The sequence below is a fragment of the Morone saxatilis genome, unplaced genomic scaffold, assembly GCF_004916995.1.
Source record: "Morone saxatilis isolate NCDOM2014 unplaced genomic scaffold, NCSU_SB_2.0 Contig24, whole genome shotgun sequence".
Classification (NCBI taxonomy): Eukaryota; Metazoa; Chordata; class Actinopteri; family Moronidae; genus Morone; species Morone saxatilis.
In genome coordinates, this window is record NW_023339807.1 from 12460425 (window position 1) to 12480078 (window position 19654).

General features: G+C 40.1%; 1 protein-coding gene across 2 annotated transcripts in view; it reads right to left on the reverse strand.

Annotated features, from left to right (window-relative positions):
• Window positions 1-1250: 1250 nt before the first annotated feature.
• aplp1 (amyloid beta (A4) precursor-like protein 1) overlaps window positions 1251-19654 on the reverse strand; it is a 32906-nt gene continuing 14502 nt past the window's right edge. The window contains exons 2-17 of one of the 2 annotated variants that reach the window (XM_035672213.1): window positions 13660-13839; window positions 12505-12634; window positions 10861-10973; window positions 10222-10415; window positions 9830-10131; window positions 8806-8933; window positions 7532-7606; window positions 7269-7427; window positions 6992-7120; window positions 6537-6636; window positions 6252-6419; window positions 6098-6118; window positions 5929-5996; window positions 5716-5781; window positions 5473-5616; window positions 1251-4261 (exon numbers count right to left, since the gene is read on the reverse strand). In XM_035672213.1, coding sequence (XP_035528106.1) covers window positions 4163-4261; window positions 5473-5616; window positions 5716-5781; window positions 5929-5996; window positions 6098-6118; window positions 6252-6419; window positions 6537-6636; window positions 6992-7120; window positions 7269-7427; window positions 7532-7606; window positions 8806-8933; window positions 9830-10131; window positions 10222-10415; window positions 10861-10973; window positions 12505-12634; window positions 13660-13839 — 2076 coding nt within the window. In that variant the 3' untranslated portion in view covers window positions 1251-4162. Of the gene's footprint in view, window positions 4265-5472; window positions 5617-5715; window positions 5782-5928; window positions 5997-6097; window positions 6119-6251; window positions 6420-6536; window positions 6637-6991; window positions 7121-7268; window positions 7428-7531; window positions 7607-8805; window positions 8934-9829; window positions 10132-10221; window positions 10416-10860; window positions 10974-12504; window positions 12635-13659; window positions 13840-19654 lie in introns of both variants that reach the window. The other variant, XM_035672212.1, reaches the window with a different exon arrangement.

Sequence of the window (19654 nt, forward strand, 5' to 3'; positions counted from 1 at the left end):
ACAGAACCTTTTCACAGTAATCTGGGTAAGGAGGACTACCCGTCAGTGTTGTGGTTTGGAAGAAGTGAACCTGTGCAAGGCTAGGGGCTGGGGCTTGACAGTTCTTTGTAATTTGTGGGTGAAGGAAGTGTGAGGCCTACCCACGCCAATGTGTGTGTCAGGTGAACTACTGCTTGGGAACTGTGTCAAGGAAGATTATTATTTGATTTTATCTGATGTTTACTAAAGCTTATCACAATATAAAGCACAAACTATGAGCTGATGAATACAGTAATTTACTTATGAGACAAAAGTAAATTCTCACACACACACACACACACACACACACTACAACTAATTAGTCATAGCCCTACATTAAGTTCAAAGGAAAATTCTCAGCATTGTTTCAATGACTTGGAGATTATCATGGGTAATTAAAAGTTCTGTATTGTCTCTGTTGGTTTTCACTGTTTTTAGAATTCTAATGTAAATGAAATGTTTTAGCACTGGTACCTAATACACTTAATTTAAACTTAATTAAAACCTAATTAAACTTAATACAGTGAAACATAAGTTTTGTTTCTCCAGTTTCTTTGAGGTTAATGAGGTGATAAGCGTTGCACGTTGTTTTCCTCTCGTAGGAACTAAAACGCAATTTTGGCCCAACAGAAATGACACTGTGGCTAAAGGAGTTACTGAAACTCCATACTGAGAACTGAGAGAAAACCTTATCTTATGCCGTAATGTTGGTAAGATTTTTATCTGGTAGAAAGTTTTACTTTCAAACGTATCACGTCAGTGTTTGACACACGGATGAGCAAGAATTTTTATGATTAGGATTTTTTTTTAGGACTTTCAGACTGTAACATCATTATTGCTGTCAAATCACATCTTGTGCACTGAGGTAAACTTATTTGTTCATTCAATGATGAAACCAATTGCAGCTTTATGTTGTAACATAGGAAAAACCAATGTCTTCTAAGTATACTTTAGGTTTCTTTTTTCAGAGAAATTCAACTGAGGAGATGCAGGTAAAGAAAAAAACTCATTTTCCAGTGAGTAAGTAAATGGTTTTCCCCTCTTTACTGTGGCTTTTACATCATAGGCTTCATTACACAGGTTAAATCATGGTCAGTTTTCAATCTCATGCATGTTGTGTCATGATGGATGACTGCATCAAGTTTTCTAATGATGTGAACATGGTGTTGGTCTTCTCAGAGAGAGAAAATACGCATGTTAACACACAAGTGATTGAATAAGCACAGACACTGTTCTTTATGGGTCATTCATTTTTATTACACTATTATTTAGCTTGACCAGTTTTAATTTCTCAGATTGCTTGCAAATACAGTTACACAACAGAGAACACTTTGCCAAATTGGAATATCTGCCTGCTTATTTGTGGAGCATGTCTTTGGTTAAAGGTCTGAATGAAAATGAAGAACAGCTCTCGATGATGCTATCAACATCCCTAGAATCAATGCAGTTTAATTGAAATCAGACAGAATCAATGTCTAACATTTAGCAACCTGTACACAAATTGAGTTATTTGGTTCTACTTGTGCTTAGTGGCCCTCCTTGTCAATTAGGCAGAGGCCAGGTCTCTATTTCACATTTCTGAACATTACAAACTTGTCAGTGTTTTCTCATACAAGCCTCTAAAATTACAGTACAGGTGAAAAGCATGACCCTTGATCCAACTGATTATTACATATAAATAAAAAATACAGAATAATTACATCCAAAACACAGCATTGTAAAAGGCAATAATGCAGCAATTAAAATCTCAATAACATTGTTTATATTTTGTTGGGAAGTAAGGGGACAGACCAACAAAGAAGTCTAGAATTTGACAGAGGACGTACGTACAAATGTGATTTGAGTAACTACAGTATACACCATTCTAAGTCTGCTAAATGCTGGTAGGAAACCTTCAGTGGTTTGGGAAACACAGGCAAGCTTATTCTCATCTATGGTTTCAGTAGTATCATTACAAGATCAACTGACTTAAACTGTGAACATACAACATTTTCATTCACTAACGTAGCTGTACAAATTATACAAGGGCTATGACTTCTCTTCGCCTGTCATAACACAACCACAACCTGCAATTAACCTGCCTAACGAGAGAAAAAACTAAAGATTAATGCTAAACCGTAACTCCAATAATCTAACTCTTTTGCTTATTTCAAAGCAAACTTTACAGAAAACAAATCAAAACAAAACACAAGTTATAGGTAACCAACTTATCCTCTGAATGGACATATGCAGGTGTTTAAGGAAAACTTCCACCAGTAAGAAATAAATAAAATATGAACTCATTTTGGTATGGGTTATCTATACTTTAGCATATAGGTAAAGACTGATGAACAAAAGCAACATCCCACAATGTGACCCCCCTTAACCAAGATGGTCTGATAGAATTAAGTGGCTAATGGAAATCAATCTGACACACTAAGCAGTTAACAATCAGCCAGAAAAAAAGGGGCAATCCCTTTTTCCCTTAACCTATACAGGGTACTATGTTGATCATAAATATGACAAACTACAATGAGTCATTCAGTGAAAAGCTATTTATGAGTAACCTAAATATCAGCATCTATAGAGTACTAACAATCAATGTTGAGTCCAAATTTGTCAAAGTGGCAGATTTAAAGACGTACAGCATGTTTTACTACTATCATGCCTGAGTGTGGACTGTTTTTAGGACTTACTACACACACTGATACTTCACATTACTATAGCTGTGGCCTCCTTGCATTCCTCTGTACAGTAAAATGCGCCTAAGCTTTAAGTTCCTCTGCTCTGATAGACACCTGCCAAATGTGAAAATGAACAGGCTGCTACAGGAAGTGACGATAGGGGCATCAGGCATGTAGTTTGTCTGTCGGATGTGTTGAGCTGCACTACTCAGTCTACTAGGGGAATGATGCGTTACTGAAAAGAAGATGGAATCTCAACGTCTACCTTAAATACATTCAGAAAAAAGTTACTGTGTCGTTGTCTTGTGCTGGTTTTTACAACAGTCCGTTTTCAATCAGCCATGTTAGGAAAATGTTTCTCCTTCTCGTAACAGCACAATGTACTATTTTTATGTATTATTCCATTACATCAATGCAAATTAATCATAGAAATGTCTACATCTAGTAGTATGTATTTCTTACGTTATTTACAGTGTCCATTTTGAACGGTGACATTTCCGACTTTTCAAAAGCAATGACAAGAACAACACAAATAAATTCAGTTGCATCATACAGCAAGTTGTCATGCTTTCTTTAAAATAACGGCTTTCTAAATATTCTGTTTTACAGTTCTTTAGGTAGCAGTACAAATAAAATAAACTCATTCACTGACTAAATTAGCTAAATGCAATATTGTGTTTATTTTGCCAAATAATTTATCCTCAAAAGTAAAAAACGTGATGTGTTTTTGTACCACCAGCACATACAGTAGTTCTGTATCGACTAGTGTGGTCTTTATGGCCTGCTATCTTTTAAATAAAACCTAAAGGTCTTACACATTCAAAGTAAACTCCTCCACATCCTCACTGAATAATGTTTATATCTTAATATTAGAGGTATTGTCCAATGTTACAGTAGCTCATGGAGGTAAGGTGAGTTTGACAATTAGCTTGGTAATTGCTCTTTTATCACTGGTTTTAAATTGAGAATTACACCATAATTTAACTAGGCTCACACTCACACTCATCTACACAGATACATTATATCTAACTGTGGTACAATTTCAATAAAGAAACTACTACTGAAAAATAAATACTATAAACCATTATGCACCGTTCAACTTCAGTTTCCAGTGAGGGGCAATAGGTCAAGTCATGCCACTGGGATGGTTTTCCTGTCTATGAGGTGAATGTTTTCAGGATTATGAAACGCTGTGGCACTGCTAATGGAAAGAGCAATTCTCAGACTCTAACCCAGAGGAGTATTAGATTACAATAACTGATCATATCATATCTCATTATTCACATTCTGGTAATGATGATAGGTTGTTGTTGGTAATTTACAATGGGTTTGGGACGTACCCTGTACTTATGCAGTTACTTTATGTTTGCAACACATCATAAATCCGTCAAAGGGAGTGTACCTGGGAGACCACTGTAAGGAAGAGCGGGGGGGGGGACAAAACAAATAGTCAGGCATGACTTGCTGGCAGCCCCAGTACCTCAGTTCATCTGTTCAAAGAATTTGTAGGTCGGGTTTTCATAGCCATGGTTTTGCATTTTGTTGAGCTGTCGTTCTTCTGGTGTCAGCATGGGGTCGACCTGCTGCGAGACAAACAAAAGCTCAAATTATTACACACTAAAGACGAGAGAAAGGAAGAATGTCACACAGATTTATCATATGATAGATATTATCATATGATGTATTGACTGTCAGATGGGAATGATGAAGCAAGATGACAGCTGCGATGTGAGAAAGCTTTGGGAAGGATCTACCATGGCTTCCAGTCTCCGGAGACCCCAAAAAGCCTTCTTAAAAATACAGAGAGACCTGACCATTGCACAGGTCTGGAAAGTCAGATGTACAATTGGTCGGCTTGGGATGGTTGGAAGACCATGATTAAGTGAGCTGAGTCTCCTAAGCAGTTCCAGTTGGTGAAAGGAGGGGAGTTAAAGTCTGCAAGCTAATTGGATGTTCTGAGGTTGCATGCACGGAAAACAAGAACAAACAGACATGCAGGGCAGGAAGGCGTTCATAGACATATGACAGGAAGGAGTGTTTTGAGTTGTGGTCCAGCTGCTGAACTTCAGCTAAAATTATCTCAAAGAAACATTTCTAACCCCCAGCTTATACAGTAGTTAACCATCAATGGCCTCTTAAAGGAATAGTTTGAAAATTTGGGAACTAAGTATGTAGCTGGTGCAGTCAGTTATCTTAGCTTAGCATAAAGACTGAAATTATGGGAAAACACCAAGCCAGGTTTTTTCAAAAGATAACAAAATCTGCCTACCAGCACCTCTAAAGCTTACTAATTACTATCCTAATATCTTGTTTGTTTAATTTGTAGAAACATTTAAGAATAAAAACAAGACGTTTGCAGGGGGTTTATGTGCTGAATTACTTCTTATATCAGCACCTACAAAGCCTCTGCTAGATGCAGACATTTTTACCTTTGGACAGAGCCAGACTAGCTACTTCCAGTCTTTATTCTAAACTGCTGAATGCTAACCAGCTTCTGGCTGTAGCTTCCTATTCACATTGCAGATATAAGGGTGGTATAAATCCTCTCATTTAACTCTTGCAAAGAATGCAAATAAGCATATTTCCCAAAATGTCAAACTATGAATTTACCCTAAAGGATCATAACAGTTGTTGTTACATGTTTTAACACATAAAAAATTCATATACTTTATATTTTTGCTGACAATAATCACAAATTAATCACAGTGTGACTGTAGGCAATGATGTGACACATACATAGTTTTGTGGTCCTTTACTTTTAAAGAGATATAGGGCCATTCTGGGGTCGTACCTCTACAATGCCATGACTGATAGTGCCGTATGGCTTCCTGCGCACCAGCAGCAGGCTGATTACCATCACCATGGCAATTGCCACGGCCACCACCAGCAATCCCACCATGGCGCCACGATTAAACGTCTCCAAGGCATCCGGTTGCTATGGAGAGAAAGATGTGCAGTGAGACATTGAACAAAGGAGAACTGGTGGGACAAAATGAATTGGGTGATTTTAATTTAATACATGATCATTCCTTACCAGTTCATCTCTCTCAATCTCAGAAGGCTTGTTGACTACCTGCTTGAGCTCCACAGAGGTATTGATCTATGAGGAAACATAAGAGGGAAATATTCGGACACAGAAACGTTGAAAAGGATATGTTTCTGTGTCTATGCACACTGCCTATTTAACTGGGATAGAATCTATTTGAAATATCAACAGCTTTTTAGATAAAACTGATCATAATCTTACCTTTTCCTCATATTCATAAGTAGGGCCTCTCTCAGATGTGGTATAATCATATTCTTCGACTGGAGACACTAAGGATGGAGCCAAAAAATGGAATAAAACATTTAGTTGTGAGCCAAACTAAGAAATACAAGTCATGGCAATCATTATAAATCGTAAAACACCAGCTCACCTTTCTTATTAGACTGTAGTTCTTTAGGGAAAAAAAGGGGGAGACATTAACTGTGAGAAGTAGTTTATCTTCTTACATGCCACTTGAACAATGAGGACAGACCGAAGGATGCTGAATTTATGGGTGTGTGTATGAGTAATATGTGGATACATACCAATGTGGATAGGATAAGGCCTGTTCTGGAATGCTCTCTCCTCTTCCTCTTCATCATCCTTTTCCTCCTCACTCTCCGCTGGCAGAAGCTCCTCAGTAGTGCGGGTCTCAGAGAAGGAGGTGGTCATGAGCTCACTGATGTCTCCTCTTTCTGCCTTGACCAGCTCCTCTACAGGTGATACAAAAAAAAAAAGAATCAAGACGGTTATCTGATATACTAGTTCACACACAAGGGTCTGCAGATGTGAAAACTGATGAAATGATGGGTAACAATAGTTTATCTTACGAATATCATTGTGCAGCTCCTCAGCCAAGGAAGGATCCTTGTACAGCAGTGCAAGACTCTGGTTCATCCTCTCCTCAATTACATGGAGATGTGTGTACACCTGCAAAATATAAAAAGTCTGCTTAGATTTTTTACCAAGAGAAGGCCAACAGAGCTCAAACAATGTGTCGAACTGGTCTTAGCTGTGAAAAAGAACTTTTTGTGTGTGTCTAAAGCTGCTTTTGAAGTCAGCATAGCCTGGCTTTGATCTACGTTAGATGAAAAGAAGATTGGTAGGTGGTTCACCTTTGTGAGTTCAGTATTTATTAACTCATCTGTGGCACGTACTAACTCTTCAGCACACAATGTTCTGTATGTTTCATGGTCAGCAGTAAAGGAGTCTTGCATCTCAAAAGTGCAGGACAGGTGCAAAAAAGCATTTCAGAGGCAAATATCTCTCTTGGAAACACACACACCTGGAATTTCATCTGCTCGGCCTTCTGGGGATCGACAGCAACGATATGCTGGTAATGTCTGAGTGTGTGTCTGCGGTCCTTTTGTTCTGCGGCCATGTATCGCTTCAGAGCCTGCAGCACACGCTCTGGCTAGAGGACAAAGTTAAAGAGAGGACAGAGTCAGTCTCAACCCACACACTGCCAACCACAGTAAAAGCAGATCAGTGTTTGTTGCCTGGTTTAACTTTATGGGGGGTAAAAAAAGACATAAATGAAAATGAAAACATGATGGACTGACCCGAGGGGGGTCGAACTGTACTGCAGTCAGGTAGTTTTCCAGGGCCAGGCGGCGGTTGTTGTTCAGTATGGCCTCCACTCTGGCAAGATGAGTCTCCACCAGCCTCTGCCTTTCTCCAGCGACCTGTTCCTCCAGTGTTTGCAGCACAGACTGAAAGTGCTGGTGTTGGAAAGATAAGGGAGCAGATACAAAGATGAGTAAAGCTGGTGCTACATCTACCACAGAAGAATTACTGAAAAGCAGGTTCACAATCGTCTGCTTACCTCATTCAGGGCCTGCCGTTCTGACTTTGGCAGGTTCTTTGACTGGTTGTCTGCCTCTGCCCATTCCTTCATGATCTAAGGAATTAAAGGAACATAATAGCAGTTTAGTTTTATAAAAGTATTATCTGTTTTAACATCACACTGACAGACACGTCACATGATTATGAATCAAAGTTTCGACATGTTTTTTTTTTTTTTTAAACTTGGACATTTGATTTAAAAGAATAGTTCATATCATTTCGGGAAATACACTTATTTCCCGTCTCGCTGGGAGTTAGATGAGAAGATATATACCCCTCTGTCTCACATAGCTCATTTTGACACTAGCCTGGTTCTGTCCGAAGGTAAGAAAATACCTACCAGCACCTCTACAACTCACTAATTAACCTGTTATATCTTGTATGTTGACATGCAAAGCGTTAAAATAAGGAGTGCATGTTGAGAATGACTTCCTGGAGTCTCTGCTGGTTGAAAGGCAACCTCGCCATGACAAAAAGACAAGACAACAAAATCTGCAACAGAGAGTATTTCCCAATATGTTTAACAATTGCTTTAAAAAAGTGGGGTAACAGTCATAAATCTCCATCTTGTATTACCTCGGTTATGGGGAATGTTTGGTATAAAAAGAAAAAAACATGAACATGACAGTTGACCTTTTTATTTGAAGGGCCAGGAAAAAGCACATCATAACTGTGCTTTTAAGACGCGGTGCCCATCAAAACTGTTGAGCAAGAAGTCCTGATAGCAATGATGAAGACACCATATCTGTGGTGTGTGATACCACAGCCAAACCCCAAAGCAAACAGACAATCTTGAAGTCGTACAGAAGCTGTGAGCAAAAATGTACACACTCGCAGACATGGTCAGATGTTAAGTGTGATAAACTCTTAACTTCCACTATGTATCAAACTCTGCCTCCACAACCACTGCAAAGCATAGGCTACTAATAGTTTTAGATAATACTTTTAACTCCTGGATATCATATTCTGATATCATATTCTTTTGAAATAATATAGTAGAAGAGGATGAATTACACATAGGAAAATATACCATCAACTATCCATGACATAAAATCACGTTGCTTTCCTCACTTTTCTTGGGCATATGTGATATTTCTATTATGTTCTTCTTTATCTGCTTCCCTAAATGCAGGTAAAACGTTGCAGTGCCCCTGTCGTGAGAGAATTAGATTAGGCAGTCTAATTCCAGGAAATCAACTGTCCAACCTGCCAGCCAACAAACTATTAGCCTGTTCGTAGCCCTGTGAAAGTCACCTCATTGATGCGCTTCATTCTGCGCTCCTCCAGGTCAGTTTTGGCTCGCAGGAAGTTGGCATGCTCAGTGTCATCTACTGGCTTCTCAAAATAAACATCAACGCCATCTGTGGGCCGAGGTGTAGTCACTAGATGGAAAAGACAGAAAACAGAGATTATTAATGTCATGCAGACTGCAAGAGAGCAGAGAGCAATTATCCTTTAATTAAAAGAACAGCCCTAGTCAAAATGTGTCTCGGGGTGTGCACTGAGAGAATAGCAAGACAGAGGGAAGGCAATTTTACACTACAATTGGAGGAATGGGAAACATTAAATGAGCAACAACAGAACTCAGCTTTGTCCTGGAGAGAATGTCCTGGGTAGAAGATGATAATAATTCTTTCTAACCCCAGCATAGTAACGGGAAATATACACAATACAAAACGATAAATCATTACTATAAGCTCTCACGGCTTTCCACAAATCTCAAATATTCTTTGATTCAAAAAATTGCTTGAATTACTGATCCCATTCTGCTCTAAAATACACTTAACGTTTTAAATTTGAAATACAAAAAGATGTAAAGTGAACAATTACCGGCTGTACTGCATGTATACATGTAATGATTCTCCAAATACAAAAGAAAATCTATTAAAAAAAAACCAGAAAGTAGCACAAGGGTTTGTACTGTTGGATTGAAACTGACTGAAAAAGTAACAACACACTGAGTTTTTTCTTTCAATTTAATTTCATTCCTTTAATCTCAGACAGTGAGCACTATCACGGTTTCCCGTCCTGAACTGTGTGCACGTCTGCGACATGCATATACCACATACATGCATGAGGTGCATGAGTGTGCGCGTATGTGTTGGAAAAAAAAAACAGTGCTATCCTTCCATTACAGGCTGATTAAGTGCAGGAGAAGTGTACTGGAAACTAGAGTAGACCAAGAAAGCATGAGTGACGCTATCAGCAGCTTTTTAGCCTTGAGTTGTTAACCACAGCAACTAAACAATCAGACTTTTTTAAAACCAGGGACACTCACAGCTGTCTCTCTTCATCAGAGGTGCAGAGGTGGTGGGTTTGTGGCTTTTCTCGTAGTAGTAGGAGTCCAGATAGTCTGATGTCTGGTAGGGACCTGAGTCGATGGGGTATTCATACTCCTCTGGATCTTTTACAGCTATCACCTCCTCTTCCTCCTCTTCTTCTGCCTCCTCCTCATCAACTTCCTCCTCCTCCTCTTCCTCCTCCTCATCCTCCACTACCTCATCATCTTCCTCTTCCATATCGGCCTCGTCCACATCTGTGTCAGGAGAGGGGCTTGGGGTCGGGGCTGTCACTTTGGTGCTGTGGAGAGGTGGAAACAACATTACTCAAATGACTAACACAATCTCTTATCTTTAAAAATCTGTATGAGGTCGAGCTGAATCATCTTACACAGAATTTAGTTTTCCGCTGGTCTGTGGTGTGAGTGCCTGAGGACCAGAAGGGACGTCTCTTTCCTCTGTCTCGCCTTTACCACTGGAGCTCCCTCGGCCTGGGCAGCACACGTACTCAACCCCCCGGAAATTGTCTCCACATGGCAACAGCATCCCGTAGCTGTGGAGCTCCAGATTGTCTTCAGTGCATTCCTAAGACAGAATATTTTTATTTCAAAAAAGGTGCATAAAATACTGTAAATTCTAAATGCAACAAGAGGTAATTTTGAGTTTCTTCTTTTGGAATAGAAAAAGTTGATGGTGATATGAAGGAGGTGTTGCAGCTTGAACTCTGCCACCTTCCTGCTTTACAACAAACACCTCAGGTAGGCGTACTGATGAAGCATGATGTGATGCACCACCACTGTGCAGACTTGTCTGGTCTAGCCTGCTATTGCTGTTAGGGCTGGCTACCCAAGCTCTCACTTTGCTCTGGAAAGTTTATTGTTCATTCATTTAAAAATGCACCAGTCGAAAGTCTCATAAAAATCTGCTTTAACGTAGCTGTAAACGTTTCTCTTCCTTATTCACAGGCCTCCATCGTGCAATTTTAAGCATCTAAAAATTGTTCAAACGCTACTTTTTCTGCCCTTCTCACCTCCTTAGCAATGTTGTGCCAGTACACGTAACTCTCACAAGCATCCATATGCTCCTGGTGGAGGAAGCGGCATCGGTCGGGCACCAGCAGGGCCTCGCTCACATACTCGCCCTCTGCAGCAGGATTGAAGAAAAGTGGAGGTCAGTTTACTTTCCAGTAGTAGGATTATTTTAAAGGTTCAGTGTGTAGGGTTAAGTGGCATCTAACAATGTAGTTGCAGATTGGAGCTCACTTGTTTCACCTTCCCTTTCAAACCGGGAGGGAGGAACTACAGTGGCTGCAAAATGCACAAAAAACGCGAACGGCCCTATCTAGAGCCAGTGTTCGGTTTGTCTGTTCTGAGCATGGCGGTTCAACATGGGGGCCTCCACAGAAGCCAACCCATGGCATTTGTAGACAGAAATGGCTCATTCTAAGGTAACGAAAACACGATTGTTATTTTCATGTGATCATACACATTTCCATTTCTGAACTCAAGCTATGTGATATATAGAATACATGGAACAGAAGTATGAGAGTGACCTAGAGTAGTTAGATGGCAATGGGGTGCATAAATTAGGACTGACAGAAAGCATAAATGTGTAATGCGCAAAAGCACTTTGAACAGACAAACTGCAGCTACAGTAATAAGTTAATGACATAAAGTAAGTGTTCTTTGCTTAAAATGAAGATAAAACATTTATTACAGAGACCATAAATGCATGACTGTTTGTTTTATACAATAAAGCATACAGAAATGAAGAAGAGGTTTTCTAGTTTATATTTTGTATTCATTTCAAACCGCTTTCTTAATACAGCACTATTACTGCACGCTGTTCTTTAGGGCTCATGCATAAAGGAAAGTGTTCACCCACACAACAGGCAGTACAGTAGAAATCAACAAGCCAGTTCTACAGTGCTGCGCATACCAATCAAAATGCTACATGAATCCAGGGTGACTCACTGTTCATTACTCACTCATTCATTCAATCCTCCATTATTAGTCTATCTGTCCCTCTGGTGGCTCATAGCACGCATGGCCTCTCTGCAATTCTGTTAAACTGAACATCCTGCTTTGTATCACTTCTTATCTACAGTTTTAATACTAACATAAGCACACAGCTGTGGCACTGGGACACATGCAAAGGTAATTTTAGTACTATGAATGCCAGATATTAAATCAATAGAAAGTCATATGTGGCACAAAAATTGTGCTTTTCATGTTTGAAAAACAAGAGCCAGACTAGCAGTTTCTCACATTTTCAGTCTTGTGCTAAATTAAGCTTACCAATTGCTGGTTGTAGCTTCATTTTTAAATGGACAGACACGAGAATGATATCAGTATCTTCATATCTTTTCATCTAACTCTTTGAAATAAAGCAAATAATATTTGTTGCAAGTCATCCCTGTCCCGCCCCCCAACTCTCTCATGTTTCAACTGTCACTAATAAATAAAGGCCAAATGCTTAAAATAATCTTCTTTATGAAACAGATGGCATGATGATGACCTTAAGGACGCAGTCAGTCTATAGACATAAAAAGATGCTTCTATATTTCTCATTCACAACTCGAGGAGGTTTTTTTTTCTACAAGGACACACAGAAAATGTAAACATATGTATTCTTAGTGTCATTAACTAATGGCAGTGAGGTGTGATGTTCTTACCTAGACAGCGGTAGGGCAGGACTATGAAAGGGTGTGTCTGGCAGTGGCCCCAGCCTTTCTTACACCAGTTGGGGATGGTGACAGGTCTTTTTGACTCCTCTATATGAGAGATCGGAAGTGCTGGGTACATCTGGACATACAGGTACATGCAGAGACAACAGAGACACAGAAACAAATAGATGGATGGGCAGAACAGAGGGGATTGAAGACAAGAGGAGCAGTGGACAGGAAACAGTTGGTTAGGGAAGAGATTTGGGGAATGGTTGGGAGGGGTCGAATAAAGGTAGCAGGATCAGGGAAGAAGAGGGGGGAGAGCACAGTCAGTGGGGAGAAGACTAACAAGGGAAAGAGTCATGCAACATATTCTACTACTTACACGAAGCTGTGTAAGGCCTTTGTCTAAAGCCACGTTAGACATGGCATACTGAAGTTCATTCATTCATATCAAAGAGCATTCTTGTCTCTTAATATTTCCAATTTCACTTTCATTGAAAATCTAGGCCAATAATTTGAAGCACAAACACATAATGAGGTTTAATAGTGAGAGAAATGTCACTGTCCCACAGTCACTGAATGCACATTAAAATGCTTTCTTCATAAATGTCAAGGAAAAAAGGGAGGCTTTTGTGTAAAAACCATCACAGACACACTACTGTCAGCTAATCGCATTACAGTCAGTTCAGCTCTCTGTAGCAGCAATGTCTACTGTGACCTCCAGATGGCACTTGGCTGCCTTTATTTCAAATATATATTTCTGAAGGAGGAGTGTGTGGAGAGTATGTGTACCATTGATTGTAAATGTTAACGAGTACACATATCAGGTAACAAGAGGAGGAAAAGTGGATGGTGGGATAAATGAAATATTGAAATATTCCAACAGGCCACCATCACTTCACTATATATGGTTAAATATATATATTTATTGACAGGTGTTGGACAAACCAAATTAGAGAAAAAGAATATGAAATTTAACTTGATTTTACGTAATTTTTTGCAGTGTCCTGTTGCTTGCATGCTACATTCTTACAAAACAGGTTCCGGACTACTTTGCTATAAAGGGTGATTTAGATTTTGATAATGTTACTGTTAGAAATAGAGATCCACAGTGGTGTTAAATACACTTGTTCATGTTCACGTCAAGCTTCGGGTCCCTACCTCCTGACAGTAGGACAGGATTTCACTTGGCTCTTTGAAGCAGCCCTGGCGGCCCTGAGGATCCGGCTCCCACTGGCCAGTCTGTGTGTTCATGTGCAGGAGCTGACGGCCGCAGAACATGGCAATCTGCGGCTCCACCACCTGGGGGCCTGGACCGTTCACCTCAGTCATGGCCAGAGCCTAGAGAGCACAAGGAGGGGGGGGGGGGNNGGGGGGGGGGGGGGGAACACATGAGAGGTGAGGAGGAGTCGATACGAACGCAGTGGCACATAATATTGTGTTTGAAGCTAATCCAGGGCGGGTAGACCACAGATCATTCCTAAATGCACTCCAGCACTATCCAACATTAGACCAAGAGTGTAAGCCAGGGTGCAAGACTGAGAATGGGAGAAAGATCGAAACAGAAAAGTGAGAATGTAGAGGAAGGAAGAGGAAGCTAATTCACAGGAGTGCACACTGCAAGCTTCAAGAGAATATTGGCAAACCTAAAATTCAGAACAGATCCATAGAAAGCTGTTGAAATAACCCTGGAGTGATTGACAAGAAGAGCCAATAAAAAGTCTGACTTGTCGACTGGTGGCCTATGCTCCCTGTTTGCTGACAGCATTGACCGCTGACAAAAAAATTAAAGGATGATGGATGAAGAGGAAGGTTTATAGCAAAAATATACAAGAGTATGTAAAAGATTGTCTCCGCCCTCCCCTCCTTCCCCTCCAGCCTTCTAGGATGTTGTTATTGATCACGGGATATGTTGCCTCTGCCTGGGGGAGGGCCCAGGGGACCCCACATAGAGGAACAAACAGCAGCTAGGGCTGGGAGTCAGGTGTTAATACAAGCTCATTGACCGATGGGCCACTTCACTACATTAACACACAGCACGGAGACAGAGAGAGCCCAGGGAGGAATAAAGGAGGGGAGGGGTTAGGTAGGGAGGAAAAAGCTCTATAAACAGCACAGAAAAAGGACATCATCTACTTCAACAGACAAAACAGATTTTTCGGAAAACAAAACAACAGTGAGGCCTCAAGAATCATGAGATGTACAAGTATATCACGTTCCACTGAATGACTGAGTCATGTCTGGTTGAGTTGTTTACTGAAGACGTGCACACACAGTCTTCTTCAGGCTCACTTAGTTCAAATAAAAGATGTGGGTGTGGGTTTGACAGTAACATTCATGGTAGAGAACATGCGATAATGTTTACCGTCCAACCCTAAAACTCATCAAAAAGGCATCCCGCACCCCCGAGCTACCTATGTATAGCTCATATCCTTTCATCTGCGCTGACAGACCTACTGACGACAGACAAGACGAGCGATGCTGAGCCAATTAGAAGGAAGTTGCCCAAAGGACAGAAATGGAGGAGAAAAAATCTGGGAGAGTGATGCCTGATCAAAGGAAAGCCCTGCGTTGGCTGACCGGAGCTCAAGTGTTTGAAGTCCTAATTAAAATTCATACGGAATAAAATAAATATATAAAACCCTTTGAGTAAATGTACAATAAATATAATAAGCCCTGAGCAGTCTGTGCATTATAATTACGCTAAGAGGAGTTTGTGTTTCTGCATGTCCTAGCAGATTTCTTACAAATTGCGGATCTACTTTTCATTATTGCTGACCATTTCCCAAAGCATAGTTTTTTTAGATTTATGAATGATTTTCCTACTTTATAGTCACTGCTTATTCAGTTAATTTCAATATTGTTTGAAAAGAGGTTGCACAGTGAATCTTTCTTTCTTTTTTTTCTAAACCACTTTCAGGGTCATGGGTTGTTAACATAATAGTTCTTAAATTATCAACATGTGCTATGTGTGGCTGAAAATCACATGCTTAGACTTAACCTTTTCTTGCTGTGCATATTTTCCCATTGTTGGTCTTCTGGGTTTTCAATAAAATTGCAACACTGTTTTTGGCTGTCAACACTTCCTGACATCTCCACTGTGATGGATTAGTCACCTTAAGCAAGTTTCAAGTCCCTGCAAGTTAATGATCACCCCACAGGTAAATGAATGGAAACAATGGCTGCTTAGAAGGTATGGAAATTGTACTCAAAAATCTTAGAATTTGAAAACTGTTGATGTATGATTGGTAATAAGTATACAAACAACACCTTAATTTAGACCCTTTGAATTCTAGTTTCACACACACACACACACACACACACACACACGTTATATTCTCCTGAATGGAATGACTGTGTTAATTATTGACTGTGCTGATTTGGAGCTTTTTACTGGTTAAGTGTATTGTTGAAAAAGCACAGGCAAACACTGCTGAAGCTGCTTAAACAGTCTATCTGACTGCAGTGTAGCTGCTGAGCTAATGTCTAAACAGATATATCTCTTTGACTCAGGGAAGGTCAGTGCCACAAAAAAAAAAAGAAAAAAAGAAGAACAAAAAAACACTTCCGGATATTTGAGAAGATAACCTGGCAGCTCCCCCTGGTCTAGCTCTCTTATTCTGCCTGCTCTCCACTACTGCACTTGCAGAAAATCAATGCTGAGCGACTGCAACTGTATCGCCACGTTCCCCCCAATCAATAGTAGTCCATCAGGAGCCTGAGGCCCTGACCTCCACGGCAAGGCTGCACATCCAATCTCCAGCCTGATCTGGGACCAGATTAGATCTCCCTCTCATGATGACCCCCAATAAAAAACACTGTTTTAAGATGTACACTTCTGTGGGTCTGTTCCTCCATGGCAGCAAGACACCTGCTTGTTTTTGACCCAGTTTGGAGTATGATTCTCCATATGCTGGTCGCCGCGACAGAAAGCGAGAGCATCACACAAACATCACTCAGTGGCTGATGTCAAATGAATACCACACAGTGCCTCTGTAGGTGTTTCATTGTACTGTGGCATTGTATTTTCACAGAAATAACAAAAACAGTATCCATCAGTTCTTTTTATCTTTACCCCAAAATGGTGAGAATAATTTTAAGATGCATCAGTTGCCAGATAGAAATTGTGCGTCATGAAATTTGGTCAGACTCTCAGACTCAGGGCCTCTTTTTTTATATGAAAATACACTGACTTGGGAAATCAGTCAGTGCAATACTAAGAATTGGGAAATCAGTCAATGCAATACTAAGAAGGCCGGAAAAACATCTGGCAAGACTGTGCTTGAACCCGGGCATGACGAGAAAAGCTTGATTTCATTCCAGTGAATGTTGTTGTTAACTGTACTTGTTTCAAGAACGTACTGTTTATTAGCTTTCTTTATTTGATCAGATTTAGTCAAATGGGACCTTAATGACTGTATTACACTAATTTATTGCATTGGGTCTATCATTCTTAAGCCCTAGGTCGCATATCCTTAGTATTTCTGTCAAATCAACTCCAATATCCAACCTGAAGCTGAGCCAGGACATAACTGCACAAATATGTATGTACCATGTGCTGGGACAGTGGAGAGGATCTGCCAAGTTGCTAATCTTGTTTAAATGGCAAATTGGTCTGTCAACCAAGACCAGAGTATACCTGATAACAACAGTCAATTGAAAAATAATGTCTGGAAAGGTTGTGGATAGGAGACGAAAACAGAGCTGGGAAGTTAATGTGCAACTATGTAAAGTGTCTTTTACAATAAAAACAAATCAAACAGTCTGCGAACTTCTTTCTGTTGCAAACGCCTACTTTAGTTTCTAAGCTTTGGGTCATACAGACCAAACATACACAACAAATTGTCTCCCATATCAATTACCTATTAGTGCACCTAAGGTGAATAGGTAACACAATAAATAATGCATTATGCCATGCAATCAGCATGGCTCTATCAATGGCAGTGTCGGCCTATCTGCCAGTCATTCCACCATTTTGACCCAGCTTGAAATATCCAAACCAATATTGGATGGATTGCCATTAAATATTTGTACTGACATTCATGGCCCCAGAGGATGGAGCCTACTGACTTTGTGTTCCCCTGAATTTTCCTCCAACGCTACCATGAGGTTGACATTTTCAGCTTTTACATCTCGACTACAACAATGGAATGATTGCCATGAAATTTGGTACAGACATACATGGTTCCCAAACGATATATTGTAATGACTGGGGAAACCCTGACTTTTCTTCTAGTGCCAAAGTCAGGTCAAAAATGTAATTTATCCCATACTTTGGTTTATAACAAAATATCTGCTAAACTAATAACATTCTCATTAGCTTCAGCTACACTTTGTGTTAAGTGCTAATTGGTAAAATGTTAGCATGCTAACACGCTAAACTAATGTGCGGAAGTGTAGATGATTCATGTATTTAATGTTACTGTACATTATTTGAATATGTGCTTTAACTTTTTTTGTATTATTTTTCTTAATTTAACCAAAACTTTGACAAAACATGAAGTTAATGGTTATAAAATTGAAAGAGGAAAACGTGCTCTTCTCTCAAAGCTTTGAGGTCTTCAGTAGACACATTGCTGTATTCACTAAATACAGATTAAACAGACACAGACATAGTCCTCTGTTGTGAAGGATTAGGCTTTCATTCACACTAAAAATAGCTACAGTGAATGAATCACATTCTTGTGCCTTGATTAAGCTGTTTTGTCCATATTTTATACTTACAGTTTATAGCTGTAATTCCTTTTGGACTGACAAACATGTGGTCAAAGATTTTCAGTGTCTCGGTGGCACATAATTTTCCTTTTCTGCTGCCAGTTGGACTTTAGAGTGTTAAAACTCTTGCGGTGTGAGCATGAAAGTGTAAATCTCTCTGAACATTCCCAGTCTCCATCAGGAGCTGAGGCACACTGATCCAGTTGGCTTCACAATAATGCTTCACAATCTGTCAACAATTATGTTTCTTCTACAGTTAAGGACAGGCTGCAGAGCCTCTCCAAGTGAGAAAATACTGTTGTGTACTAAAGCATCTCTGTACAGTACATTCTGCAAGCGTAGAGGAGGCAGGGGGTTTCAGAGGTTGGTAAGGAAGTGCTGTTCAACCATCCCGAGTCCCACATATCATATCATAGTGCTGATGAGGCTGAACAGGCAAACAGCCCAGAAGCCTGACAGCTCCCCACTGCAGAGCGTGCTGCATCATTAATAACGACCTGGTGATATTAAGCATCGATTGGCTTTCTGCCTTTTCACTGGCTCCCTTGATATTGTATTTTTCTCTGCTTGGGTTTTCCATATCTGCTGCATACTGACTGCTGCTTCACTGTGTTATCACATGTGCACCTCAGCAGTCACCATTACAGAAAGCATCACAAGGAAATTAAGTGATCCCACAGAGGCAAGTGCACATTGTGCACTGGACCAGAAGTTGTGGAACAGTTGATGCAGATATAATAATGGTTAATTATATTTTCACAGATATCTCTCCAGTAGAGGGAATTATGCTGCAGTGTGGAGCACTCAGAATAAGAGCCTGCAACAGATATGATCTTGCAGCATAAATACTTCTGTCAGTCATGGCTGAGTTTGGGCCAGGGCAGTACATTTACATGTTCCTTCAGAGTCTTCCTCCCTGTTCTAATTAAATTTTTAGCACCTGTTCCGCCCTTATGTTGCAGGATGACTTCATCCTCTGTACTGATGCAATCTCCTGGCCCTGGCAGGCAAGCCAGAGCAGTAGAGGCAGAGAGGATGAGCCCACCCATCATTTGTCACCTTTTACAAGTCGCTGCCAGACTGTACATTGGAGAATCATGCCATAAATGCATCAGAGGCTCCAAGTGGATGCAGAGTCTATTAGTGCAGAGAGCAACATGTCATGTTATGTGTATCAGCACAGTCATATAGGGGCCTTTGATATTACTTTGATGTACAATTGCAATTCATTATGCTTTAATGCTTTTATGTTTAATGCATGTATGTTTAATTTATCTATAATTTACTTGTTCTGTACTTCCTTTGTTAGGTTACATCAAGGCTCTCAAACTCAAATTGGCTACTACATGAACACAGACTCTTTGGTCAGAGATATATTGTAGGCAACTTACTTGACATCTGATAATTAACTAGAGACATCAGACCCCTGAGGAGCTAATCC